At 44.3% G+C, this 27,501-nt stretch overlaps 1 protein-coding gene across 8 annotated transcripts; it reads left to right on the forward strand.

Annotated features, from left to right (window-relative positions):
* Positions 1 to 421: 421 nt before the first annotated feature.
* On the forward strand, positions 422 to 26,572 carry LOC310834549 (CD209 antigen-like protein 2). Of its 8 annotated transcripts, none has more exons than XM_083718109.1 (11): positions 422 to 683; positions 8,926 to 8,976; positions 11,770 to 11,874; positions 15,426 to 15,545; positions 16,966 to 17,046; positions 20,665 to 20,790; positions 21,841 to 21,903; positions 22,156 to 22,245; positions 23,131 to 23,300; positions 24,506 to 24,618; positions 24,926 to 26,572. In XM_083718109.1, exons 1-11 carry the CDS (start codon positions 605 to 607, stop codon positions 25,056 to 25,058), a joined length of 1,131 nt encoding a protein of 376 aa, XP_083574235.1. In that variant the 5' UTR covers positions 422 to 604; the 3' UTR covers positions 25,059 to 26,572. The 8 variants fall into 8 exon arrangements, with proteins under 8 accessions (XP_083574235.1, XP_083574238.1, XP_083574240.1 ...); XM_083718108.1 differs by lacking the exon at positions 422 to 683 and adding an exon at positions 5,794 to 6,322; XM_083718112.1 differs by lacking the exon at positions 11,770 to 11,874 and having other exon boundaries at positions 425 to 683.
* Positions 26,573 to 27,501: the final 929 nt, after the last annotated feature.

Here is a 27,501-nt window from a genome sequence, read left to right on the forward strand (position 1 = left end):
AATGGTGGGGGAGCATGACTTGACTAGAGTCCCATAGGCTGGAAAGGGAGATTTGGAGGGTTACATTCAGCATCTGGGCCTGAGGTTCCTCAACCCTAAATTAGACTGCTTACACACTATACCTTTGAAGAACATTCAAAGCACCTTTCTCCCTCAAAGAACACTGGGCACAGTAGTTGACCCCCACAGAGTTACAGTTCCCAGCAACCCTTAAGGAATTGGAGTGCCCAGAATTATTTGAGTTGGGAAATCTTCTTTGAATGTGTTTTAAAGGCATAGCGTATTCAGTGTCGTAGATAAACTACATCCTGGGTCATCACTAGAGATCTACAGTAGGCCGAACAAGATTCAGCTCCAGTGACCTTTGTGTACTGTGACTACAATCATTCCCTTCATGTTTCTTGTATCTGCTGCTGGACTTTCACGTACAAAGCCATGGTCTTCTGAGTAATTCAGTGACTATTTGCATAGTGGTACTCAGGGCACCTCCTCTAAAAGGGAGAAGTGAAACTAGAGGTAGAAGGCAAAGAACCTAGTAGTGGGATGTTTAGTGAGTGGAATTTGACGGGTTGACCACATTCTTCCTCCCTTAAAGCCACAAAGCATGGCCGAGGAGAGGCAATATGGAAACTGGTTGCCAACTTCCAAACTGTCAAATTCCAAAGGAACCATGGCAAAGCCAGGTAAGGTCATAACGGTCTGTGGGGTTGGGGAAGGAGGGGCAAAAGCACAGATGAGGAAGCCTCTGTTTGGTGGGTTTGTTCCTGCATGTGTGGCATCTGGTCTACTCACCCTAAAAGGAATAAATTCCAGAAGAATAGCCCTTTTAGTCCGTTAAGGAAAATGTGGCAAATGCCTGTGGGACTTTAAAAACAAACACACAAGCCTTTCGTGAGACAGACAATTTCATTGGATAGATTTTTTCAGCCCTTGTTCTCCTCCCTATAGAGGAGTCTCAGAGAGGCTGATTGGATCAGGAGGAGAGAGAGGAGCCTGGAGAGTTGGGATTTGAGGACCTAGGGGTGGGGCCCTGGGGGATTGGGTGTTTGTCACCCAATCAGAAACAGAGGTAAAGGCTAGTGGGCTAGGAACCAAGGAGGCGGATCCAGGAGAGGAGCCAAGTGGGTCAGCAGATATACCCCTAGCCAGCACCCTCTGACCAATCCACCCCCAGCACCTCCAGCTGTCAACAACTTGCCACCCAGGAAGGAGCTGTTGGACAACAAATCAGAGTCCATGCTGGCACTGACTCCTCCTCCACATCCTAGGAGATGCCAGCACTGGCGTGATTAGACTGCTCAGGCCCAACCCACACAATGGACTGCCCATTTGCTTAACCTAATCGCAAGACTCTTTTCCATGTTAAAACTGTGGCCACCCCACTTCTCAAATAGCAAGGGGCACGTTGCTAAGTGGATCAACCTCTTAGCTTGTGCATAGGCATGGTGTCCATCTGTTGAGCCTTTTCGCCTTTGCCTTGGCTATGTACCACACTGACTTGTTCATTAATGAGTTTGGCAGAAACTGAAATCCAAGTTCAAGGTCTACCCCCATAAAAGGCCAGGGCAGGTCTGTCAATTGGGGAAGGAGCCTGCCGCTATGCTGCTGTCCCCACCCCAATGTCCATTCATTTTGCTATTCTGTAATGTCTGAAAAGAGCTCCTGAGCACCATATTGGAAGTTGCGCAGGAATTTTGCATATCTTAATTTGGCTGGTAATTCTGATGGGTTTGTGCTTTTACCTGCAGCAGGAATGGGAAACCTCTAGATTGTAGGCCTATTTAGGCTGGTAGGCCTCCCTACTGGGGTGTTTTTGCTAACCCACACCCACCTTCCTTACACCTGAGGTCAGGTATGGGCCAAAGTGAGCTACAACCAACTGGTTCTTGACACTTACAAAGGTGGTTTTCTTTTTTTTAAAAAAAATAATATTTATTAAAGTTTCCAGAAAAATCCAAAATATAAAAGAAAAAAAAGAAAAAAAGAAAAAAGAAAAGAAAAAAGAAAAAAAGACATTTGCATTTGGGCCTTACTTTCATTGACATCTTTCCAGGACTTCCCCACCCCACTCCCTCTTGTATTCCATTTCCAATAAATTAGTTCCACAAGTTTTTACCCCAAATTTTAAGCTTATTATCATTATTATCATTGACCCAATGTTCAATTTAATTCATCTTATATGACCACTTCCCCTTTATATACCATCCTTCAACTTAAAAATATTTTTTCCCTAAGATCGACCCTGTTCCCTTCCACGAATTCCCCTCTTTAATACACAGAACAGAATGAAATAACAAAATAAAGAACAGAATATAATTTTACACCCTTTGGATTCCAAATTTCTCTCCCCCCTTTCCCGGTTTTGATCCCCAATGTCCATCAATCTATCTGCAGTCGGCCTGGAGACCCCACACCATGTCCAAATCTCGGTCTGCTCCACTTTGCCGTCTTTTTGGTAGTCTTTGCCGTCTTTTTAGTAATCTTTAGTTACAAACACCCAGTCATTGGAAAAACTGTATCTCAAGAAGGTCCATTTTTTTCTTTCATCCAGATCTCTATATTTAAGAGTAAAAACTCAAATTTTGTTTCTTAATCCTTTTAAGTCTGAATGTCCCAAATGCTCCCACTTCCAGCTTTGTCCACTTCTTGTTGTTCTCTTTCCTCACTTTTCTCAGGTTTCTTTTCCTGTTCCGCTGCAAAAACATTCTAATTCCAAAACTTCTAGTTCCTCTACAGAGGCTTTATTTGTTCAGGAACAAAAACTTGCGTCAAGTCCCTTCCATTCTTCAATAGATATATCTATTGTCTCCTTTAGTGTAGTGACCTCTGTAGACAAAATAATGTTTCATTTTTGCAGCTTTCCCAGGAGATAAAAAGTCCTATTCTAATCCATGAGTATTTTTCCACTTACAGCGGTTCTTGTAGTGTCCCAAAGTCCCCTCTAGAGGGATTATGGTAACTTAGTTTCCTTCCAGATCACACCCAAAAGCCAAACTAACTTATTATCCCTTGTTTTCCACAATTTATATCCAAATTGTAACGAATCTAACCGGCAAAGTCATAGTAACAAAGTTCTCTTTTTATTCTCCAACTTTGACAGCTACTTTGACAGCTGTCAAAATCTTTGTATCTCCTCACCAGGCTCTCTCGCGGATCTCTCTCGGTTCCCGGGGGGGGGGGGTTGCTCTTTAGCTCAAACAATCCACTTTTCTCCTCCAGCACAATCTTGTAATTTTTCATCGTGAAATTAATAACTTTTATCAATAAAAAAACAGACCTTTCTCTCGATCTTAGTTGTCAGGTCCTTGCTTTAAATCCTCTACAACAGGGGGGAGACCGACTTCCTTTTTGCATCTCCCCCGCTCGTTCCAAATTTAAAAAAATTAATTCCTTTTAGATCCAATTTCCCAATTACTCACGGGTTGTTGTTTTTAGTCCAAATTTTTCAATGGAAGAAGTCAGCGCTCTCCGTCAAATGGCATGCGGCTTCGCTCGGCAGGGGAAGCGGAGGACTCATAGCACCATGCCACCCCCCGGCCCCCGCTCCGTAGCCTTTAAAAAGGCTCTTTCGCGGGTCGGGGGCGCAAACGGTGCCCGCCGAGTCACCAGGTCCATGGGCATCTGCGCCCATGGTTTTTGAGGGTCCCCGCGTCGCCGGCGCGGCGGGATCCAGCCCCTGCCGAGCAGGCTCCCTCCGGAGCTCGGAGGGAGTCCGCCATTCAGCGATGGCGCCAACCCGGAAGTCTCCTTACAAAGGTGGTTTTCAGCAAGCTCTCTTGAAGGCATGCTGTCAGAAGCTTGGCAAGGCACAGTCTTTGCCTGACAGCACACACTCAGTCGAAGTCCATTTGCAAGCAGGATTTGGAGTCAACCCTCACTGCAAAGGGAGAGGGGAAATGTCTGCAGATGGAGAAGAAAAATGAAACTAAACCACGCCTGAAAACTGACTGGGGCTGACAGAGGGTACTAAACCGTCCTATCATCAGCACAAGTATTTAGCTTGTGCAATGGGACTTTCCCCCCCTCCTCCCTCCCCACGATGCTCCAGAGGGTTGGGGGAACTCCTAGAATAGAATTGGAGGAGTGAGGACAGAGCGGATAATGTTTTGTGCTGATGGAATTGTTGCCTTAGTGCTACATTGGATTCCAGCCAGAGCACCTTCACAGGGGCTCACAGCCAATCGGCCATGAGAGTGAGCCCATTTGATTGACAGGTAGGGCTACAGCATAAGCCTATTCATATCAGAGATAATTCCTAGAGAGGCCCGTGGGGCATGCACCCAAGTAAATGTGTCTAGAACTGCAGCCTTAAGCAATCTTTTTGGTTGGTCAGCCAAATGCTCTGCAGACATGGCCCAGCGAAAGACTTGTTTGTGCTTTGAATAGCATGCTCTGAGTTTATTGGACTCTGGAGCCTTCCTTAAGTCTGCCTTCTGATGAGCACAGCCTGGACTTGTTGCCTCCTCCTATTTCTCTTTAACTTTTACGGCTTGAATCAAGCATTCCCGTAAACAGAACTCTGCTCACAGGGTGTTCCTGCTGAAGGAAGAGAGGGGAAGCGAGTTTCCCCCCTTGCCTCTGTAGCCCTTTGGAAAGTTGTGCTGGATAACTGAGGACATAGAGAGGTGGCACTGACGGGGTGTGTGTTCAGGGGACACAAAAGGAACACCTTGAATCCAACCCTGGATGTGTGTGGATTATGGCACCACTATTCTCCAGAATTGCCTCAATCACAAGAAACTGTCTTTGTGAAGGTGTCCTAAACTTACAGTCACCTGTGCCCTACTTCACAGAGGACAGTCCTATATTTGGAGGGCTGTCTGGTCCAAGTCCAGTTTAAAGATAAATACCTTGAAGCAGGTAGAGCAAGGAGGGCCCTTGCAGTTGCTCACTGGACAGCAGACTGAGCACACAGGCCACTTGGTCCCATAGTCTTTCTCACAATGCCTAGATTATTGTATTTCTGTTTAAATTATAGCAATTCTTTCTAAATGTGCACCTACATGTATGAATCGGCACATGTACATTTTATGCAAATCTCTTCTCTTTATTTCATTCTCTTTATTGGGTGTTGATGCACTTCCTCTTTTGGGGTGATGTGTAAGTGGCTACCTTGCCTGAACTTTGCACGGCTCAGGAAAGGGGGTAGGGTGGGACAAAACAATATGGTGCAATAGAAATAAAAGCACACATAAAGCAACAAAAAAATTAAGAACTGAACTGAGCAGCTTTCACAGCTGGAAAAATAGAAGACTTAGAAAGAAGCAATCAAATGCAAGCTACATCAAAGCTCTATAAGACGAGATATGCATAGAAAATGCAGAAGGAAATACTATTTATATCATTACAAAACTAAGAAGCTTACCCAGGAACACGTAATGATGGAATAATTAGGGTTTCTTTGAAGGAAAAAAATACTTTTGCATGTTGTAAAATTAACATGGAAAATTCACAGCTAATCCTACAGTTGGTTAATTAATATTAAAACAGATTTCTATACCTTGCTCTGCTACTTCCCAACATTGGCATGATCAAGCTTCCATCTGCTCTCCTCTGGTCTTTCAGACTCTGGTCCCTGCACTACTGTTTTTGAGTGGCAACTAAGAACATCTCAGGATTTTACTAGTTTTTTCTCTATTCTTACAGGAGACCTAAGAGGAAAGTACTGCAGCCTCCATAAATCAGTGCCCACCACAACTCCATGACCCATACAATAGCAACACAAACCATCGTGTTCAATTATCATACTTAAAGGAAGCTTGTTTTTTGTTTTAAATCAAGATAGGGAAGGATATGCCCCACAAATAACCCAGAGATGCATTTTAAATAAAAGGACACATTCTACTCATGTAAAAACACGCTGATTCCCGGACTGTCCGCGGGCCGGATTCAGAAGGCGATTGGGCCGGATCTGGCCCCTGGGCCTTAGTTTGCCTACCCATGTCTGAGAGTAATTATTAAGAAATTTCTGCTTTGAAATCTCCCCCACCCCAAGTCACTTCACACCTCCCTTGCATGTTTCCTGTGTCTAAGTCCAAAGAGGTGCTTTCTGCAATATCTTCCAGATAAAATGAGACTTGAGGTGTTCATTGCTGTGCCTTGCCCGAATAGGAGCACCTTAGAGGCCCTTCAGTTTCACTTCCTTTTGACTCAAAAGTTCTGAGCTCTCTTGCCTCTGCACCAGGCACTGCTACTGCAGCGAGTCTCAGGGCAAGGGCATGAATGGATCGCTCTCCTGTATTTGGGGGGCCTCCTGCTCCTCGCGCTGCTGAGCGGGTCCCAAGACGTCCCCCCACAGGTTCTGGCATGACAACATCCCAGGGTGAGAGGGCCTTTGTTTTCTGCTTTGAATTTCAGGAAGTTGCAGTGCTTGCTCTCTGTTTCTTTGGGAAAATTTCCCTACTAGAAAGGATTACAGCATAGAGTTTTGTGTCATCCTAAAGGCTAAAAAATAAACTGTAAGAACTTCTGTTTGAGCTTGCACGTCCCTCTTCCCTCCCATTCCTTTTTCCTTATGTGTCATATCTTTTTCAATTGTGAGCCCGATGGCATTTTAGAACTGATTTTTGTAAGTCATGTTGAGAGCCCTTTAGGCTAAAGGGCAGGGTCCCATCTCCTCAGATACATGAAATATTATCCCGAATTGCAGGCATATGCTGTATATATATGCACCATGGTTGCAAGGGGGATTTTAAACAGTGAGATCAGAAGGAAATGAAATGCAGAAAAGTACAGGTGGTGATTATTATGTTAATGCAATTATTACAGTCTCTACTTTTCTGCATTTCCTTTCCTTCTGATCTCGCTGTTGAGAGTTCACACACATACAGCCCTGTGTATATATTATCCAGGGGTTGCTTGTGGGGGTGGATAGTGGCAGTGGAGCAGAGTGAGACAGCAATGAGGATAGGGGAGCTCTAGGTCGGCCACAACAGCTGAGTGTGATTGTACCCAGAAGGGATAAGGCCGGTGTTGGATTAAACCCTGTGAAGGCCTCTAGGCAGTCAAAATTTTGGGGCCCCCACTCTAGTGGGTTACCAATGAACTAAGAAAGCTTGATTGTAATTTTATTTCAAGATCAAATCAATATTATTTCGATCTGTTGTCACAGGGCCCCTAAAAGGCCCACAGGCCAGTGCCTATTCTGCCTATTTGGAAATCCAGCAGTAGATGAGGTCATGGCTAGATTTATAATGGTGCAAATAGAGGGGTTTGAAGAGCAAAAAAGAGGACACATTTGCCAACTTCTACTTTTCACTATGGATCACTGTGACTACTCTACCCATGAAAAAGAGGACATGGCCTGGAAAAAGAGGACATATGGCAACCATAGAAATAGTGCAGTTGTACCACAGCCCATGCTCTGAGCTTTCTTTGGGAAAAAAGTACTGTAAGCTTCTACACCTAGTAGAAGGAAAGTTATAAAGCAAAATGTGCATCACCCTTCTGAGTGATCTCCTTTCAGTATTTTAAGGCTGTGCTTTTTTCTGGGGGGATACCCCTGAACTTTTTGTGAATCTTTGCACTTTTGTCCATTTACTGTATTTATTTTCCTCGATTTAAGCTATAAAATGGTGATTTTCTTCAGTCAAAATGAGAGTACTCCTAAACATTTTTAAAGAAAAAAAGCACTGTTTTAAGGCAATGCCTCTTTCCTTTGATGATTTTCTCTATTATAATGTGCTCTCTACAAGTTATTTTCTCCAAATCAACTGCACAATAAGTTGCCCGGTCATTAAGAATTCACTGTACAGTTAACTTACTATACAATGGTCTACCCGTCAACTCAGAAGTAAGTCTCTTCATGTTTAATAGGGTTAATTGCCATATCAGAGGGTAAGGGACTACAGCCTTGGCTTTCTTGTCAAAAAAGGAGTCAAAGGTTTGTGTATGTGTGTTCAGTATCAATGAAAAAACAACTATTTTTTTTTAAAAAAAACAGATCTTAAATACAGACACCCCATAATGTTTAATGTTATTTTATAAAGAGTGACAGTTAGGAAGGGAGCAAAAGTTAGGAAGAGAGCAAAAACAATGGGAAATGAGTTTCAAATTTGAAACTGCACACGCTCAGAATATTTTGGTTTTGTTTATTAAGGTTGTTGAAATGTTTGTGTTTTGCCGAGGGTTGTGAAACTGAACATGTTTGGAGTATATTTTTTGTAGTCCATGAAAGCTTATGTAATAATAAAATTGTTAGTCTTTAAGATACCTATAAGATGTGTTTTCTTTACTCCAGGCATTTTCTGCGGGGGTGGGGAGGGGGTCTGTATTTGGGGAACTGTAACAGGGACCCCAGCTACCTTAATCTGGCCTTGAATTTAGGGGTCATAAGAGGGGCATCACAGTACTTCCTTTGGCTGATCCAGGTTCAGTTGTTTTCTTGCTGTCCTTCAGATTCCAGTGTCATTCCTTCAATAATAATAATAAAAAATTTATTTATACCCCACTCTCAGCCGGGCTCAAGGCGGCTAACACCAGTAAAATTACAATAAAAACATAATAGGGGGGCAATTTAAAATACAGGTTAAAATGCAATTTAAAATGCAGCCTCATTTTAAAAGTAGCCCATGGATCAAAACCGTAAGGGGAGGGAAAACATAAGGGTCAGACTGAGTCCAAACCAAAGGCCAGGCGGAACAGCGGAAAGATGTCAAGTCCTGCAGGGCCCTAGTCTCTTGTGACAGAGTGTTCCACCAAGTCGGGGCCAAAACTGAAAAGGCCCTGGCCTTAGTTGAGACCAATCTAACCACCTTGCGACTTGGGACCTCCAAAGTGTTGTCATTTGTGGACCTTAAGGTCCTCTGCGTGGCATACCAGGAGAGGCGGTCCCTTAGGTACGTGGGTCCTAGGCAATGGAGATGTCATTTTCAACAAATATCAGTTCCCTGAATGCTTTCTATCCCCCCCCTTTTTCCCCCACAGGGATTTACACACTTGCTAAGCCAGCAAAACCTCCCCTGCCTCCCAAACCAGGTGAGTCAGTATGTTTCCTTTCTTCTGTTCTTCAGCCTCATTCGTGCTTCTGCACTTGACAGGCTCGTGACGGTGTTCTCAGTATGCCAAGAAGATGAGACACAGGCTTCTTCCTAGCAGTGCCTTACAGATCTACGAGAGTTCTTTGCTCTTCCATGGCTTCTCTGCCAGTGATGTGGAAATATGCATTATATATGTTAACTATTCTTTAGTATTTTGGTGTATCAATTGTATTTATTTTATCGCATTCCTCCAATGAGTTCCAGTTGGTGTATGCCATTACTCTGCACCCCAGTTTTGTCCCCATAACCACAGTAGCAGCTGGCAGAGTGGCACAGGTGGATCTACATTGCTGGCATGCTTCCCCAGTACACTGTGTCACTGCATGTTGCCAAGAAGGGGAGGGAAGGGGCAAGGCAGTGGGGAGCTCATCTTGGTGCCAGTACAGTGTGGGGAGCATTGGATTGGCTCTGCCACTGCACCTACAGCATCCTGAGCTCCCTGTTACCTTGCCCCTCTGGCCTCTCAGTAAACAGCAGCCACATGCAGTGTTGGGAAGCCAGGCCAGCAACTGTGCTGGTCCCGAGGGTTACCCGTGCAGCGAGGTCCTAGTCCAGTCCAAGGTCGAGGGTGTGGTATGGAGACTGTCCGTCAAAGCTGAAGCAGGGTACAAGGCAGGGAGTCAGGTGAGGTCAGGAACTCTGGCAGAAGTGCAGGCAGGAACAGGTTACCAACAATGTTGCTCCCACAACCTGGGACTGGGGCTGGCTGGCTTTTATCTGCCCCGAGGCATAGGGCGGCTCCTGCCCACAGGTGACTTGCCTCTCCTGGCCTGGAGGCGAGCACTCCTCCTGCAGGAACTTAGTTCCCTCCGCCTCTCTGCCCTGAGCCTCTGCAGTTCAGGAGAGGCTGGAGGGTTACTGGACCCAGAAGCAACGTCAGCTTCCCCTGACGGAGCTGAGAGTGGAGCACCTGCAGGCAATGGGTCCTCCATCATCTCAGGAGCCAGAGCAGACTCAGCTGGTGCCTGCACCTGAGGATCCAGCACAGGAGAGGACCCTTCAGGCTCAAGCCCCAGCCCCGGCTCAGCTGGTTCTGGAGGCGGAGACTTCTGTGCAGGCTGGGATTCCGCTGGTTCAGCCTCCAAGTCTGAATCCCAGGCCATCACAGCAACGCAGACCCACCAGATGCTATTTCATTACAGTCCTATAAAGTTAGATGTCTGGTTCCAGGCCTGGTTCCAGGCCACCCACTGAGCTTCATCTCTGAGTGCAGGCCCGTGCAGAGGGTTGGGGAGCAGCCAGGGGCGCTTGCCCTCGGCCTCAGGGGGCTATGCTGGCAGGGGGGCCCTGCCAGGGCCCTGCTGGTCTTATGCTGTCATGCCAAGAATGCCCATACCTCCCAGCTGACCAGGGACTCGTATCCCAGGCCTCAGACAAGCTCTGCACAGGGCTGGCTAGGTGTAGATTTGAACCTTGGCCTCGCCACCTTTGGCCTGACCCTGTGATCACTGCCCCATGCAGCCTTTCAGTTAAAGAGTGCAAGTCTTCCAATGTTGAGGCTTTCACTGTGAGCCCCCAGACTAATGGATCAGTCTGGTACCCTTTTGGCTTATACATGTTTGGAAGGGTAGAGAGCAAGTGGCATCTGTCTCACTCTGAAGACAACTGAACACTGGTTAGCGCACATAAATGTGCCTACCATGTGGCAGTGTGTCCTGCAAAGATGGCTCATTTTGCAGCTTGCATTATGCGCACTAGTGGCAGAGTTATTTTGGATGGTCCAGACTTTACTGGCTTCCATTCTAGCAGAGTGCTCTGGAGAATTCAAAGATCCAACTGATCACACCCTTTGATGATAAAGTCGCTTGACTTAGGAGTGATCTTGCCTCTGCGCTTGTTGCAGCTCCTCTTGGAAGTACCCAATGACAGAATCGAGGATATGTGTGTGAGATCAGTTTCCGCTGACACAACCAGCTGATGTGGACACGGTGCTGGTGGCCGTGCCCCTAGGCACTGGTCTTCTTGACCACTGCACCTCCTGGCTTATGAAATCTGTCAGAGGGGTTCTGACTGGTTGGGTCCAAAGTGGGGTTAATGCTTTATTGCTTGAGGGGATGGTCCCTGCTGCCTTGAAAGAGAAAGGGGTGCAGCTGCTCTAAAGAAACAAGTTTGGACCACTTAGATGGGATCAACTATCAACCAGTTGCAAATACCCCCTTTTGGGAGAAGGTGATCTAGAGCAAGCAATGCCAGACTTGGCCCACCAGCTGTTTTGGGACTACAACTCCCATCACCCCTAGCTAACAGGACCAGTGGTCAGGGATGATGGGAACTGTAGTCCCAAAACAGCTGGAGGGCCAAGTTTGGTCATGCCTGATGTAGAGGCTAGTTGTGAGGCAGCTGTAAGCAGTCTTAGATTCTGCAGATTATTTGGAACCATTCCAGCCTGGGTTCAGTCCTGACCACAGGACTGAGATGGCCTTGGTTGCCCTGTTGCAGTGAGTAGGACAACCTTGCTCCTGCCTCTTCATCTATTGACCATGATATCCTTCTGAACAGGCTCCGGGAATGATATTTGTGTTGCAATGGGAGACAGCCTGTAGAGTACCATTGGGAGTGTGCTTTTTGGCCCCCTGGAGGCCATGTCATGGGGTGCAACAGGGCACTATCCTATCTCCAGTGCTATTTAATATCTATATGAAGCTATTGAGAGCAGTCATTAGGAGTTTTGGGGCAAGGTGGCATCAGTATTCTGATGACACTCTGCTCTGTTTCTCCATAATTTCTCCAGTAGAGAGAGGCCGCACAGTCCTTGGACCTGTGTCTCGATGCAGTGGTGAGATTGATGAGGAAAATCAAATTGAGCTTGAATCCTGGAAAGATGGAAGCACTGTGGGTGAGCATACCCTCCAACATTTCTCCGATGAAAATAGGGACATCCCATTCCATAATGATAATTTTAATATTTATACCCCACACATCTTACTGGGTTGCCCCAGTCACTCTGGGCAGCTTCCAATATACTGTATATAAAAACATAATAAAACATTACACATTAAAAAACTTCCCTATACAGGATTTCCTTCAGACAGCTCGGGGGTTGGATAACTCCACAATCTCCAACATTTCTCCAGTGAAAATAGGGGCGTCCTAAGGAAAAGTGGGGCATTCCGGGATCAAATCAGAAACCAGGACGGCTTCTCTAAATCAGGGATGTCCCTAGAAAATAGGGACATTTGGAGGGTTGGTTAATAGCCTACCCTGGACAGGGTTGCTTTCCCCCTTGTTTTGCATTTTTGCAGTTTGGGGATGCTTCTGGATCCAGCTTTGTCACTGGAGCCCCAGGTAGCCTCAGTGGCTAGAGGTGCCTTTTACCAGCTGCAATTGGTACAACAGCTACAGCTGTTCCTGGACCGGGAAAGTCTGGCCATGGTAGTTGGTGCATTGATTGCTTCAATATTGGATTACTGCAGTACACTCTGTGTGGAGCTTCCCTTGCTCTTGATTCTGAAGCTGTGTTAGTGCTGAATGCTGCAGTACAACTGCTGACAGGAGTGAGACCCTGTCACTATATAACACCCCTGCTCAGAAACCTGCAATGGCTGCTGGGACAAGTTCAAACTGTGTTACTATTAGCATATAAAGCTTGGGCCCAGTTTATCTGCATGATCATTTTATAAATGCTCGCTTGACCACTTAGATTTGTGGAACTGGCCGTTTTAGAGGTGCCACACCATATTCATCCTGCATTTGTCCGAATTTGATCTTTATGTGTGCAACATCCACACTTCGGAACTTACTTCTCTATTGACGTCAGGCAGGTGCCTTCACTGTACGCTAAAAGCGTGTTGTTGTTATTTAAAGCAAACCTGCCCAAATATGTAGGATGCTGACAAATGTTTTAATCTGCTTTTAGTTTAGTGTTGCTTTTAAATAATGTTTGAATGTTTTAAATAGTTGTTTTAAACTTTTGTCTTTACTTATTATTCTATTGTGTTATCCTTTTTGTAAGCTAGCTGTTTGAGTTTGCAAATGTTTGTTTGCTTTTAAATCAAGTGCTGTGTAAATTCCATTAAATAAAGAAAAGAAAGAAAGAAAAAAGTTGACCCACCTTCAGGGCCTGAACAATTTGTTGCATGTGACTACCACTGAAGTTATTTAATACAAATGTTTTCATTTTAGGTGAACTCAGCAATTAGACTCCACTCAGGGGTAGTCTTAAAATAATCTTATTGTGTTTCTTCAGAACTGGACTTCGTTTCTATAAACATTCTAATCCCAAGTTAATGATCTTTTTACTTCTGGTTAGTTGCTGGTGCTGATGTCAGCAGCCATCACCTTCCTAAGCTAGTTGTAGTTTGCTTTGTCAGAGAAACACTTTGCTGATCAAATGCCCGTAACTTGAAGCAATGAAGCGAGCCTTGGGCACTGTGTCCCTTAGGCTGAAGAAAAGAATTGACGGTGCACTTTGTAAGTGACCACAATATGACTGACTTTCTGCCATATGAACTTCCAATATAATCTGCTTATCTTGTGCTTTATTGCTGCTTTGGTCCTGCATTTGGTTATATGTTATGTACCTTGCAAAAAAAATCCCCCCACAAACCTGGATTCCCGGTGCCCGAAAGAAAAATTGCAGTGATCCAGTGCTTTGTACTTTAAGCAGACAATTCGTTTTCTATATTGCATTTCTCCATGTATGGCAATAAGATATAACCCCTTTTGCTTCTGTATATTCTAACTCTGCTTTGATACTTTATTTTAGAAATTAGTGCAGCTTGTACTTCAGGGTAAGGGCGAAGTTTGGTTTGGTTTGCTTTTAATGTGAACCAGGACAGTGTTCTGCTAACAAGTCCCATAGCCATGAGGATTTCTGCTTGGGGAACGGGATTCCCCCCCCCCCGCCCCCTAAATGCACCCCATGCCTTCCCCAAATCTGCCTCAGAGGTTTGTGGGAACTCCTTAACTGATTTAAGGGGCACAAAGGGGGAGGAGAGGGAGAGAATGTTCTGTTGTGCAACCAGAAGTCCTCACCTTGATAGAATGTTCACCTTAGCGCTGCGTTGAATTCCACCTATAATTTGCACTTCAAGAAACAGTATGTGAACTGAAAAACACAGCTGTCCCTCAGCATTCACACTTCTCATTTTGGATGCAGGTAACCAGGCAAAAACCTTTAATAATTTATTTATACATACATACCCCACCCATCTGGCTGGGTTTTCTCAGCTGCTCTGTATAGAAGCGAAAATAACATATGAAAAATGCATTGCAGCAGGGGAAATTGCAGGCAAAAGTGTGTATATCAGGGGAAATTCCATACATAAAAGTGTATACTTGGAGAAATGTGCACTAAAACTCAGATGAATTTTCATGAGGACTTTAAAAAAAAAATCCACACACATAGGCTGATGTGGAAATGTGGTGAATTCAATTTAAGATTGGGAAAATTAGAAACTGAGATAAACCCAAATTGACATATTCACCCACCCTGTTTTCCACTTCAGTTTCTTATGTATTGGAGTGTAATGTTTGTATTTATCTAATCACTTGGGAAGTGTGCTAGTTAGCAGAAGGGGATCCAGTAAGAGGCCTGCTGAATCAGACCAAAGACATGCTGACTGATCAGGTGCCCATAGGAAGCCAACAAGCAGGATTTTCTCTACTGGTTATTGACTGAAATATATGCTTTTTCCTTCTGACCTAAGCCACATAAAGGGGCGTGGAATGTCTTTGCTAAGGAAAAAACATTGCTGTGGAAAGGTCCAATTGTACAAGCAAGGCAGCCATTTGTTTGAGGCACCAGTGAAGCACCACACCATGTGAAAGTGCCGTCATGGTGAAGCCTCTGATAGCATGCATCTGAATTTGACGTTGCAAGGGTTCCTGGGACAAAACTCATTCATCCTCTGTGGGAGTCACTTGGGGCAGCAAAGAACCATGAGCTGGTCCTGGTCCAGTGGTTCTCAAAGAGAGAAATGGCAAGAGATTCATGGACAATCAAAGCAACATGTAACCATTTCTGTGTAATATAGTATAGTATTTTATTTTTCAAAATATGGATAGATATCTGTTCAAAATGAGAGCAAATTCTGTTATGTAAATCAAGCACTGCTGGGAGTTGTTTACTTTTTGGTTCCCAATGTATTTCTAATCAATAAAAAGATTGGTGTGGCATGAGCAAATTTTCTCTCTGAAAGTGTGGCCCAGCGAAAAACATTTGAGAGCCACTGTCCTAGTCAGACTGTGCATAGCAAGAAAGCAGAATGCTGGAATTGTACTATTGTATTCAAGGGCAAGCCTTGATAAATTCAAAGCTCAGCTTTTCAGATCCACCCAATGGATTTGCTAATTTGACTCAAATAGTCTGTAAATAATCCACACAAAAACCCCTGAGTCTGAGTGGCTTGTTTCCATTTTTAGAGTTAACCGTTCTTCTGTTTTTAGATTCACCCAACAGTTTTGACGACGATGACGATTATGATGATGGGGGTGTTGTGACTGCAATGATTCCTGCAAGTCCGACAACACCTTTGGCAGACAGAAGAGGCATGGATGCTAAGAAAGGTGCGAAAAATACCTCAGTCTTCTAGTCTTCTTTAGCATGTATGGTTATTAGTGAGACATTCATTTCAGCTTCTGATATTTATGAACTATGCAATTAGAAAGGCTGGAGAGATCCTGTCTCAGCAAATGAGTCATAGAGCAAGGACAGAGAGCCAGAAGTTGGTAGACTCTAGGGTTGCCATATTCCCAATAGTGAAAATCTGGACAAAGTTGTTGAGCTCCCCCTTCCCCCCTTTTTTATTTTCATTTTGGGACTTTTCCTGAATTGTCCAGGCTTTCCTGGACATTTTGCTGATTCAGCAAAAATCCATCCAGGCGCCATTGTTCTGAGCGATTCTCAGATGTGTCTGGGGAAACCTGGACGCATGGCAGCCCTAATAGACACCATCTGCCATCATCCCTGTCCGCAGGCACACTGGCTTAGTACTGATGAGTGTTGGAGACCAAGCTCTTCAGGAGGGACATAGGAGGTTCTCCATCCCTGCCATAGAGGTTCCATGGTAACCACCAACAGAACACAAATGAGCCACAAATCCTTACTTCTTGTGGCAGTGAATTCCATACATTTATTCAGCATTGTCTGAAGAAGTACTTCTGTTCTTTCTCTCAGCCTTTCCTTTTACAAATCCTGGACGATTTTAAGCAAACAAAATTAAAACAGTTATTCAGAGCCTTTGTCTAATTGTGCGACCATTGTGTCATGCTGCTTCCCCCCCCCCGAAGGCGGAGTCTCTAAGTTTAGCTATTCTTTTTCTCCTCATTTCTGTCTTCTATATTAAAGATCTCTGTTCCCTCACACACAATTATAATGGGAGGAGGAGAGGAACCAGACACTTGAATAGACTATAGTCAATTCTAAATGTGTCTGGAGTCTAAATTCTAAATGTGGCTTATTTCACTCAACATAAGCTGCCGTTTGTCAAGCAGCTAGTGTGAAACATGAGCTCCTGGACAAATGGGACAAAGGCTGCCCCATTAAACTGATGCCCTCTTCTTACAGTGCAGCAGTACCCTTAAACTTCACCAGCTCTCCCCCACTGAGCTGCCTTCAAGAACTGAGCTATGCCTAACATGGTATGTAGAGGGAGCTCCACCTGTTCACACAGTTTGAAACTTCAGTGAAACTTCTTAGGGTCCAAATTAGAATGTGGTCAATGCATTAAATTAACCACAAGCTCTTACAGACTCATTTTAAAATTGTTGACTATTCAGCTTGAAACTGACACATTTCACAAGAGAGGAATGCATGGCTATGTCCCTCTACTAACTAATGGAATAGTTGGTGGATTTCATCATGGTGGAGTGAGGAAAAGGGGAGTGATTCTGCATTTTTCATGCACATTAGCAGTTTTATCAACTTTGTGTGTCTGTGGCGTGCTCTCTGTTTCTAATCCCAAACTCCTGAATTTGTACTGTATAGTCGTTGATCCTGGATACAGCCCAAGCTATTCAAGTATCAATGCCCTTCCTTCTGATGAAGCGACAAGCAATTCAAATTGTGGTATGTATTCCAAATGGCATCTAGATGATGTGTGCACTCAACCTGTAGCCATCCTATCTTACCACTGGGCTAAATATAATTTCTCTTAACATAAAGGGCTTAGCCTTAGGGGAAACTTGCAAGTATCAGCAGGTACCTTGGGAAAGAGCTGACATGGCTATTCTTCAGGAGACCCACCTCCAAGCTCCTGAGATGGAGTGGTTGTGAAAAGACTTGTTGGAGTGAGCACTGGGCACAGGGGGCTTCGCCAAATCTAGGGCAACAGCAATCCTCTTGCCAGAAGTAACTCACAGATGTGAATCAGAGAGCCCTCATAGAGGTCCCAATATCTATATGGATGAGAATAATTATCTCTTAATTAATGGTTATACCCAAAAGACTGAGGGTCCCTTGGGTTTGACACCATTCATGTAAAGGTCGCACAATTACAGAACACCACTATCATTTATGGGGAAGACTTCAGTTAAATCCTTATTTTTATTGAGCAAGATCATATACAAAGAGGAGACTTCCCAAGCAAAGGAGGCACCATGTGTTTCCACAGATAAGTACAGCCCTAGAATGTGTGTTGACTCAGCTAAATTGTGGTCCAAGATTTTATGTATACACAACTGGGTCAAAGCAAGGCTTTCCCCTCTTACATCTGTGTTGGTTAGCTTTTGTGTAACCAAATGCATGATAGACCCCATATTAATCTCAAATCATAGCTCACATTTAACACACCCATCCTCAACACCCTGGTTGTGCCTCAAATTGGAAAGTTAGCTCCACACCATGTAGGAAGGTGGTCTATATCTTATGGTTGGAGGTTGCAGTAACATAATTCTTGGAGCACAATAATAAACAGGCAGTAAAACTCCTCTGGGACAGGGGTGGCAAATCTTTGCCCGCCTCACCCCCAGTGTTGATGGACTCCAGCTCTCATGAGCCTCAGCCAACATGGTCAATGGTCAGGGATAATGGGAACTGTAATCCAACAACATCTGGAGGGCCACGGATTAGCAGAACCGATGCAAGAGATTGCACCACAAGCCCCATTCCTCCTCTCCCCCTACTTTTGCTTTGTGAGAGCATCACTGGAGGTCTCTTGGCCACCACATCGTCCCTGCCTCACTTAGGAAGGGCCAAGGGACTCCTTCCTCAGAGTGATGTATTCTGGGATAGATGGGCAGGAGAACACTGCCGCTGCAGTAGCTGGAAATGTCTACATTTAGTAAAATGTTTAAACAGTATTTCCAGCTGCTGCAGCAGCAGCAAACCACATCACTGGTCAGAGGCCCCAATTTCTTTGGGGGGGGCTCTCCCCAAGTCCAAAGACCTCCTGAGGAGGCCAAGCACAGAGCTGAGCATGGCCACAGAGGAGAAAGAGGCTGGAAGCAGCTCCTGAATAATATATGAGGTGCTGGAATCTGGGGGGGGGGGTGGATGGAAGTGTGGGGATTGGGTTATCAGATGATCTAGATGCAACTTGGACTACCCTGATTGTGTTCCACCTGCAAATCAGAAGTGTTATGTGTGACACATGCTTTTTATCCATAGATAAATACATTTTTGCTTTGGCTTTCCTTTCCTTTTTCCTTTCGGTCCTCTACTCCCTCTACACACACACACACACACACACACACACACACACACACACGTAAGAGAGAAATGGGAAGGAGGGAAGGGGCTAATAGGGACTGCCAACAGATTAACAATAAAATGCAAATAATCATGTTTTTTTTAAAACCCCACATTCATTTCCTCACAAGCCTGCTTATGTTTAGTTTGTGACTGGGAAAAGCTGTTTCACAAAAACATAAGAAGAGTCCTAGCGGATCAGACTAAACATCTCTTTACTTTAGCATCCTGACTCCCACAGTGGCTAAGCAGGTGGCTCTGGGAAGGTCACAAGCAGGTAACGAGTGCAACATCTCTCTCCTCTTCATGGTCCTCAGCAACCGGTATTCAAAGGCATCGCCTCCATTTTCCTTTAGCGTCAGTGGACACAGAATTGGGAATTTTGATATTGTAGTATCTTTGCTGATCTACGGCATAAATCCGATCTCATTAATTTAGCTACTTAACATTAAAATATGAGCATATTCTTAAGCAGCTGCTTTGGATATCCAACATCACTTCTTCCAATATTTATACAGTGTAAATTCTCACAGGTGTTTCATTGTTTACATAACTCTATTAAATCTGCAATTAGGTTCACAGAGAGCAAGAAGGAAACTCCCTGAGTCACCAGACAAACCCACACAAAACCAGACCATAATTCTGTCTCATTTATGCTGGTATAAAGAGCAATAATCTTTATAGCATTGTATAATTTTACACTGTCATGGGGTTGAGGCTCAGTAGACGAACTCATATTTTGTACGTGGAAGGCCCCCAGTTTCAGTCACTGGTACCTCCAGTTACCATTTCCTGATATGTCCAGTTAGAACCACTGCCTGATTGGGACTCTGGAGAGTTGTTGCCAGTCAGAGTAGACAGTACTGGATGAGATAGATTGTGTAACTTGATAAAAGGCAGCTTCCTAAGTTCCACACAGCACAGACTTTCTCCTTTGCAAGATCACTTAGATCCCCATGATCATAATAGGAAGGAAAAGATTCAGGATCCTCCCACCCAGTTTCAAGACCTTTCTTAGTTTTGATTGTTGGGGAGCAATTACTCCTTTGTGGCCTCTAAATTATTTCTATATGACTTATAAAATTCCCCACTTCCTCCCACCAAACTCTTATTTCCTCTTCTTCTGATTCCCATCCATCCCCCTTTACAGTCTATATGTTCTTTCTCATACCCCTTATTTTTCTGAGACTATTATGTACTTCAGTTTTCTAATGGATTGGGACTTATAACTCTCCCAGTAGGTGGCAACCCTCTCCCAACAAGTGAATTCGATTTGCTGCATGGAATTGTGGGGTGGGGGTGGGGGAGAAGTTGCAGAAATCAGAGAACACTGTGTACCATAATCAGCTGTAGGGCTTATGGTTACTATGCAATACCAGGTTATAGCCAGTCAAGTTGTTCAGGAGGCTAATCACATTGGCCAGACATAGTAGTATTTCTAGATAGCATCTTTTGACTCTTGGAGCTTACAATGATAAATACAGTTCCTCTCATATTCATTTGCCTTGGTTGTATAAAATGTATGTACATTCCTTTTAGATTGGTCCAACTGTCCTCAACAGCAGCATTAACCAAGCATAAAGCAAAATGTTTTAAATGGTTTAGTACTGATTTACCCTCACATTCAGCATTACTTTTTCAACATGAAAAGATCTTATATTTTGAGCCTTTTCTTACATAACAGGTAAAAAGAAAATTCAAATTTAAATAAAGGAGCATTGTCCAGACTCATTTATGTTGTTTCCCAATTTATGTGGTTCCTTTTCAGTTGAGGTGGCCCAACCTATGCACAGAGACAGCTTGTCTCCCCCTGGAACTCAGAATAGAATTTGGCAACTTTGCTGTGATTGTGCACAAACACCTGCACACTCACACGTTACATGACTTTGACCCCCTTTGTTATTCATTTGAAAAGGGGAGGTCACCATTTGTTCCTTCTGTTTATTTATTTTTAAAATGTTGCAAATAAAACGCTTCCACTAATCTTCACTGCTACAGCTCCTGCCAATGCTGAGTCTCCGCAAAGGAAAGACAGAAGAAGAATTCACGTTTCCATCCTTTATGTCTTGGTAGCCACCTGCTTTGTGATGTTGTCAGCGCTACTCGTCTTGGTCCTGGTGAAGTGTAAGTGATCCACTTTGGATGAAAGGAAGCCTGTATAAATCAGGAATGCGGATTGTGTTGAATCCCAACTCCCATCCGCCCCAGCCAGCATGACCAATGGTCAGGGATGGTGGAGTCTAATGATATCTGGAGGACTGTAGATTGATTCCCCATCTCTGGTGAAAATGTAAAATTGGAATTGTCAGAAACTGCAGGGGTTAGAAATGGGGACCCACGAATCCAGGCATACTGCTCTGTATGGAAAACTATCCATGAGGGATAGCTCAGCCAGTAGAGCATGAGATTCTTAATCTTGAGGTTGTGGGTTCAAGTCCCACTTTGGACAGAGATTCCTGCATTGCAGGGGGTTCCTTCCAACTCTACAATTCTATGATTCTATCATGTCTATAATTGGTTCCTGGGATTGCATGAGTGATAACAGTCATTTGTAACCTTTCTCCCTTTGGCTTTGTTCCTGGTACTATTCCTCTCACCTGGCTCCCACTTGTGAGTGGGCTCAGCTTTGAAAGCTATTTCTAAAACACTTTTTAAAAAATCAGATTTTTGAAAAATGTTTTTTAATGAATAAAATCTGATACTATGTTTCTTTATTTAGCAACATTTATATTCTGCATATCATATCTATACCAAAGTGGTTTATAGCTCTCAAAGGCAACCCACTTAAGGAAATGTGATACTAATAAAAACACATTGCAATAAATGCACATTTAAATACAGCCATCTGTTAAGTAACCAGAACAGTTCTCAAATCCTGGTATCAGATTACTGCTCTCCAATGCACTCTCCCTTCCAAGCCACCCTGAACTGGAAGGAGCCAGTGATAAATGCATCCCAGTGACCTAGCATCTGTCGCCTTTGCCTGAATCTGCTGCTGCTGCCACTGGAGAGGTCTAAAGAACAAATCGCTTGGCCCAGCTGAAGCATATTCAGCATATGGATGAGGGCCATCAGATTAAATGCAAGGAGGACATGGTTCAAAGCAAGGTTTATTTTGACAGTACAACAAAAAGTAGAAAAACTACAAAAAAATGTCTACTTTTCTTTCTTCAGACTCTGGACTATCAGAGGAGATACAAGCTCTGCACTTGAACCAATCAGAGATGCTGCTGAGAGGTAGGTAGTACGGCTCTTTAATATGTAAGGTGGAGGCTAAGATGTCCCACAATGGCTGTGCAGGGCAGGGTAATGGCCCCCAGCACAGGCCCCAGTGGAGCTGGACTGCAGTTGCTACTCACTGGCAGCTGATGATACTTGTGGCATCACCACTGACAGTCTGAACTCTAAATGCACTACTAGATCAATAGCAAAGCAGGAATGGCCCTAACACAATGCTTTTTGGGGTGGACATTTCGATTTGTCTTTCAGTGAAGAAGGACCTGGATGATGTGCAGGCGGCACAAAAGATTATGGAAACAACCATAAGCAACAACTTCAGTGAACTGCAGGATGTCACAGGTGAGACATCCTTGGAAACGTTATTTATCTTGATTATTTTCCTTCTGGCTTGGTCATCCTGGGGGTCTAAAAACATAGGAGAAGTCCCAGGCAGTGCCATCACTAGGAAGGTAGGAGAGAAGGGAGAATTCCTATTGAACCGTGTAGTAGCAAAAGGGGAGGAGAAATCCAGTTCTGCCCACATTATGATCTGAGCAGTTGCAATCCACCAGGCAATCCATGTTGGGCTTCCTCTGCCTAATCCAGAATAGGGGGAGGCAGTGGCACAATATATGTTGGCAGCTCCCAGGGCAAGTCAAAGTTGGTGCCCCCTAACCTAATTGTGGGCGTCATGTGGGGGGCCACGGGTGGACTTGGCTGTGCCTCTGCTGCAGCTGCTCATCATGGAGGTTCCCTGCCAGTCACTGCATTCCCATCTAGGCTCAGCGAGCTCCCGGTGGGAGCAGCGACTGGCACTCCTTGGCAGGCTTGGCAGCATCCCAGTAGCACAGGAGCCACAGCTGCTGCAGGCCTAGGAGGAGGGCAGTGGCGAATAAGCTAAAGCGCCAAGTATAGCCCTTCCCCAGCCATCTCTCTTTGGCCACACATTGGCAGGTCTCAGGTGAGCGGGTGGCTCTCTTCCCTGCTGGGGAAGGACTGGTGTGGGCTGGGGAAAGTTCAGGTTCCAGCTGGTGGGAGTTCCACCCAGGTGCAGGCATCCCTTCGCCGGCTGAGAGGTGTCACCGCAGCCCTGAAGACCCAGCCTGGGTGCAACTCTTCTGCCCATGACTTCGGAACATGGCAGCCCATCAACATGCTTAATTGCCGGCTGCTGCTGCTGTATATTCTGAAGTCCCCAAGTAGGCTACAGTGTTAACAGAGTGTTGCACTACATTTGCTTTGTAGAATTCATCTGTAGCAGCAGAAATTACTCTCATCCGTGCCCCAAGGACTGGAAGACTAAAGAGAAGAACTGCTATTACATTTCAGAAGAGATGAAAAACTGGACCGATGCTCTGTGGCAGTGCATTTATAATAGGGCTTATTTGGTCAGCATTTGGTCTGATGATGAACAGGTTAGTCTTCCTACATCATCATGATTCAGAATGGACAGACATGCCCATTTTTGTTCCTGACAGTTTCTCATTTTTCCCCAGTCTTTAAGTTTAATTCTCCACATTTTCGCATCAGTTTGTGGTCTCTTTTTTAATCCCCATGAAAATTTATCAGAACTACAGATTTTTGGGTGCAATCTTCCATAATATACACATTTTAGCAAACATTTTTTTCTAATACAATGCAATTTTATATGGTCATTTTAATTAACATATGCATTTTATGCACAAATAGGATGCATTTTTATATACAATATTTCGTTGGAGAACTGCAACACAAATTTCAGAGAAGTATGAATTCTGAAATATAGCTATGTTTTGGTTCACCTTCTGTTTCAGGAAGTGCAAATTAAGTATGCTCACATTACAATGCAAACTGAACCCAATTTCTTGCCCATTCGTATTGTTCAGGTGGAGCACCATTCCTTGTGAGGTATTTGCCATTAGTATGGTGTTCCCTGGGTACTATTAAGAAAGCTGGGGGGGGGGGGGAGCCACAGCAGATTTCCTAGTAAGCTAGTTCCTTTCAAAAATGATTCTATTTTCTCCCTCCAAAAATTTGATTGCCAAAAATTGTTTCCTTAGCTTTCACTGCCTCCAAACACACAGGGCATTTTGGTACAACACTTCCCCTGCATAGTTTGACTCTACAGTGGTACCTCTAGTTACGAACTTAATTCGTTCTGGAGGTCTGTTCTTAACCCAAAACCATTCTTAACCTGAGGCGCGCTTTCGCTAATGAGGCCTCTTGCTGCCGCTGGCACATGATTTCCGTTCTCATCCTGGGGTAAAATTCTCAACTCGAGGTAACTCTTCCACGTTAGCAGAGTTTGTAACCTGAAGTATTTGTAACCTGAAGCGTTTGTAACTCGAGGTACCACTGTACCATTCAAAAGAGGTATTCCAATATTATAGATTAGTGGCAAGAAATATGCCCTTTCCTTAACCATCTTTCATTGGAAATGTGTCCCTCTGAGTTCAGTGGCATTTTGCCTTCTACTTGTTCATTAGTGAGGAGAGGGGGGTGGCCTGAGGAAACCTCTGTAGGCTGGATCGGATGCCTTGAGGTCTGGACCTGGATGATGGTCAGAAGCTCCACCACCCCTGCTCTAGTACTTTTTTTAGGATTGCAGTTCAAATGTAATCTAGATTATTTCTCATCCCAGGGTTTCCTGAGAGATAACATCCACGGAGCAAGCACATACTGGCTGGGTGCAGCTTACAACGAAAAGGAGGGAAAGTGGAGGTGGAAAGAAGGCGATTTGCTTATATCTACAGCGTGAGTACATTTTAAAGTATTTACATGTTAAAAACGGTCTGTTTCATGATGCACATTCCCATAGGCTTCAAACCATGTGTGCTGAAGAAATGCAAGGGGTGGAGGTAACCTTTAAGGCATGACAAGGGACATCAGTGTTCAGTATAATGAAATAACTTGACTTGTGATTCTAGACTTGTGATGTAGCCAGTCTTTTAGATTTTAATATCGAGATTTTGGCCAGACTTTGGGAGCTTTGTGGTGGCGTTGGCGGTTCTATGCTGATAACAATTATTCCACAATCCCTCTCCCTCTCTTTCTTTTCTAGTTTTTGGGATATAGGACAGCCACAGATGGGTGCTGAAAAGGAATGTGGTGTCATGCATCCCAATGGAACATGGGCTTCTGCTATGTGTTCCCAAACCTATCGATGGATTTGCAAAAGGAGACTGATCTGCTGAGACACCTGGTGGGACAGGATTGTATACAAGTTGTGTTGCTTCTCTTCCCCTGCTCCCACCCCTCCTCATCCTGGAATGCATTGCAGCTACCAAGCAGACGGATGGAAGATGATAGCTTTTTATCACTGCGTGATCCTAAGCTTCCTAAAGCATTTTCATGCATGACACATAGTCTTGCTTTTGCTTATTGCGCAACAAGTGAAAGGATTGTCTCTCATGTGAAATCTGAGTGATTGTGCCACACAGTGCTGCCCACGTTCCCAGAAGGCCTCACAATCATCCCTGTCAAACATGGGAGGAGGGGAGAAATCAGCCACCCTGACTGTGGGAATCAGAAATGCAGCTTGACTCTCCCAACTAAGTCACCTTTGCAACCAACTAAACATACTTTTGCAACCTGTTCACATCTCAGGCACCTTATTAACTTTCCCCAGCCACAGGATGAGGAGGAAGCAATCGTGGGGTGAGAAGGGAGGCTGTCTAGTGAGCAGGGAGGTGTGAGAATGATGAGCTTGCAGAAGCATTCAAACTTCCTGAATGCTAGGCACTGTATTAAGAAAGAAGGCAAGGAGACCGTGCTGTGTTAGGTGCTATAGGTTTACTATTATTTCAAATGGCAACATACAAGAAGGATATATTATTTTTAGAGCAGGGGTGGGGAACCATTTTTAGCTGGAGGGCCAGATCACATTGCGGCCGCCCCCCCCTATTTGACACGTGGGCTGGGTTGATAATCTGTCATTCACCTGGTGTCACATGGCATGGTGGATCTGAGCCAGGCTGAAAGCAGCATGGCTTGCATTTGGAAGCAAATGTAAAGAATGCCAAATGCAAGCCACACTTGTAAAGGGAATTACAGGGAGCCTTGCTTGGAATGCAATCCTGGCTGTTCTTTTGCAAGTGTGGCTTCCACATGGTACTGTTCAAATCTGGCACCAAATGCAAGGGTCACTGATTCTGGCAGACATCAGATGCACCTGAGCGAATCTGATCATGTATTCTAAGGCTCCTGATTGTTTCTTTGCGGCCATGGCTTTACCTATCCTGAGCCTGACATCATATGACTTCAGACAAGTGGGCACAGCCCAGAGAAAGCTCAGAGGTCTGGTGGCTAGCTTGACTCATGGGATGGAGGGTTCCCATCTGTATGTTAGAGGAACTACAAATAGAAGCAAAGTGCCTGTGACATTTTGTTGAGTTAAGCACAGGTATCAATCTTGCCTCTGCACAGCCACGTGATATAGCCACTGCTGGTATTTTTAGGAGAGAAAAGGCAAGTTTTTACTTTTGCAAACCACTTAACTCTTTGCATAGTCCTCAATGGCAAATCTGCAATACAATACTGTGATTGCCTCACAATCAGGCTTTGCTCAGTTTTATTTCATTTATTTTTGTGTGTGCATTTTTCTGCAACTACTTTCTTCTAAACAGCATAATTCAATAGTTCGCTTTTTACAGTTTTGTACTGAACCTTTCATTTTTCACTGAATAAAAATTCTCACTGTAATCATCAATGACTTGTTTCAAGGAATGCTCTTAATTTTCTTGATCTAATGAAAGATAACCATGTGCTATCTAATCCAGAGCTCAAGGCAGCAACTCTGTACCTACTCACCTGGGAGTGAGCCCCAGTGAATTTCATGAAGGAGTAAGCCCCAGTGTATAGGATTGCACTGTTGGTCACAAAGAGGACAACACCTTTGGCTTACCACTGTGACTGAGGGACATGAGCCTGTCCTCAGATTTCTGTTCTAAAATCCTGTGGAACATAATGCAATGGTGGGAACTGCAACACTACCCTAAATGCCTCATTTTTTAATGTGTTTCAACTAATTGTGTTGGATTAAAAAAAAAAAGCCCAATGAGGCAGAAAGACAGGCATGCATATGTTTGTCAATTGTATCATTGATCCCTGGATTGTAAATCCTATTGAATTCCTCCCTTCCTCTTTCTTTGGATGCTGCGCACTTGCCCTTTGTAGCACTGAGTGGAGGTGAATTTGTTTAAAGGGAAGCACAGCCCTGGTTTCTTCCTCACTATGCAGGCACAGGGTTGTTAATTGACACGGCTAACAGTGGTGAAGCACCACGTTACTACCATGACTTCAGTTTAGAGTAATCCTAATTTGCAAGCATAAATATTAGAATAGTGGCCGCACACCCAAGGTGGCCCATGGATAATGTTTGGGTGTTGGGGCAGTTTAGGCACAATGTTTTATAACAATGAAACATGTTGAAAACAATGAAGCTGCACTGCTGTCAGAAAATGTAGTAATGCTGCCATCTAGCTGCTGTTTTGTTGGGGTTTTTTTTGGTCTTTTAAAATCAAAGATTCACACTGTTTTACTTAATTTGTTTTTTGTTTGTTTGTTTGTTTTTACACTTAAATAGTGGGGGCTATCCACAAATAGTAGTGGCTTGCCAACATACAGAAACCACTCTCG

Source organism: Podarcis gaigeae, assembly GCF_964106915.1.
Source record: "Podarcis gaigeae genome assembly, chromosome: 2".
In the NCBI taxonomy this organism is placed as follows: Eukaryota; Metazoa; Chordata; class Lepidosauria; order Squamata; family Lacertidae; genus Podarcis; species Podarcis gaigeae.

What these genes read in the sequence shown, in the direction of transcription:
- LOC310834549 (XM_083718108.1), top strand. Translation starts at nt 6,223, where the DNA reads ATGGATCGCTCTCCTGTATTTGGGGGGCCTCCTGCTCCTCGCGCTGCT. An exon ending in CGTCTTGGTCCTGGTGAAGT is followed by an intron (nt 20,791 to 21,840) that starts GTAAGTGATCCA and finishes TTCTTTCTTCAG; the next exon opens with ACTCTGGACTATCAGAGGAG. An exon ending in GATTTGCTTATATCTACAGC is followed by an intron (nt 24,619 to 24,925) that starts GTGAGTACATTT and finishes TTTCTTTTCTAG; the next exon opens with TTTTTGGGATATAGGACAGC.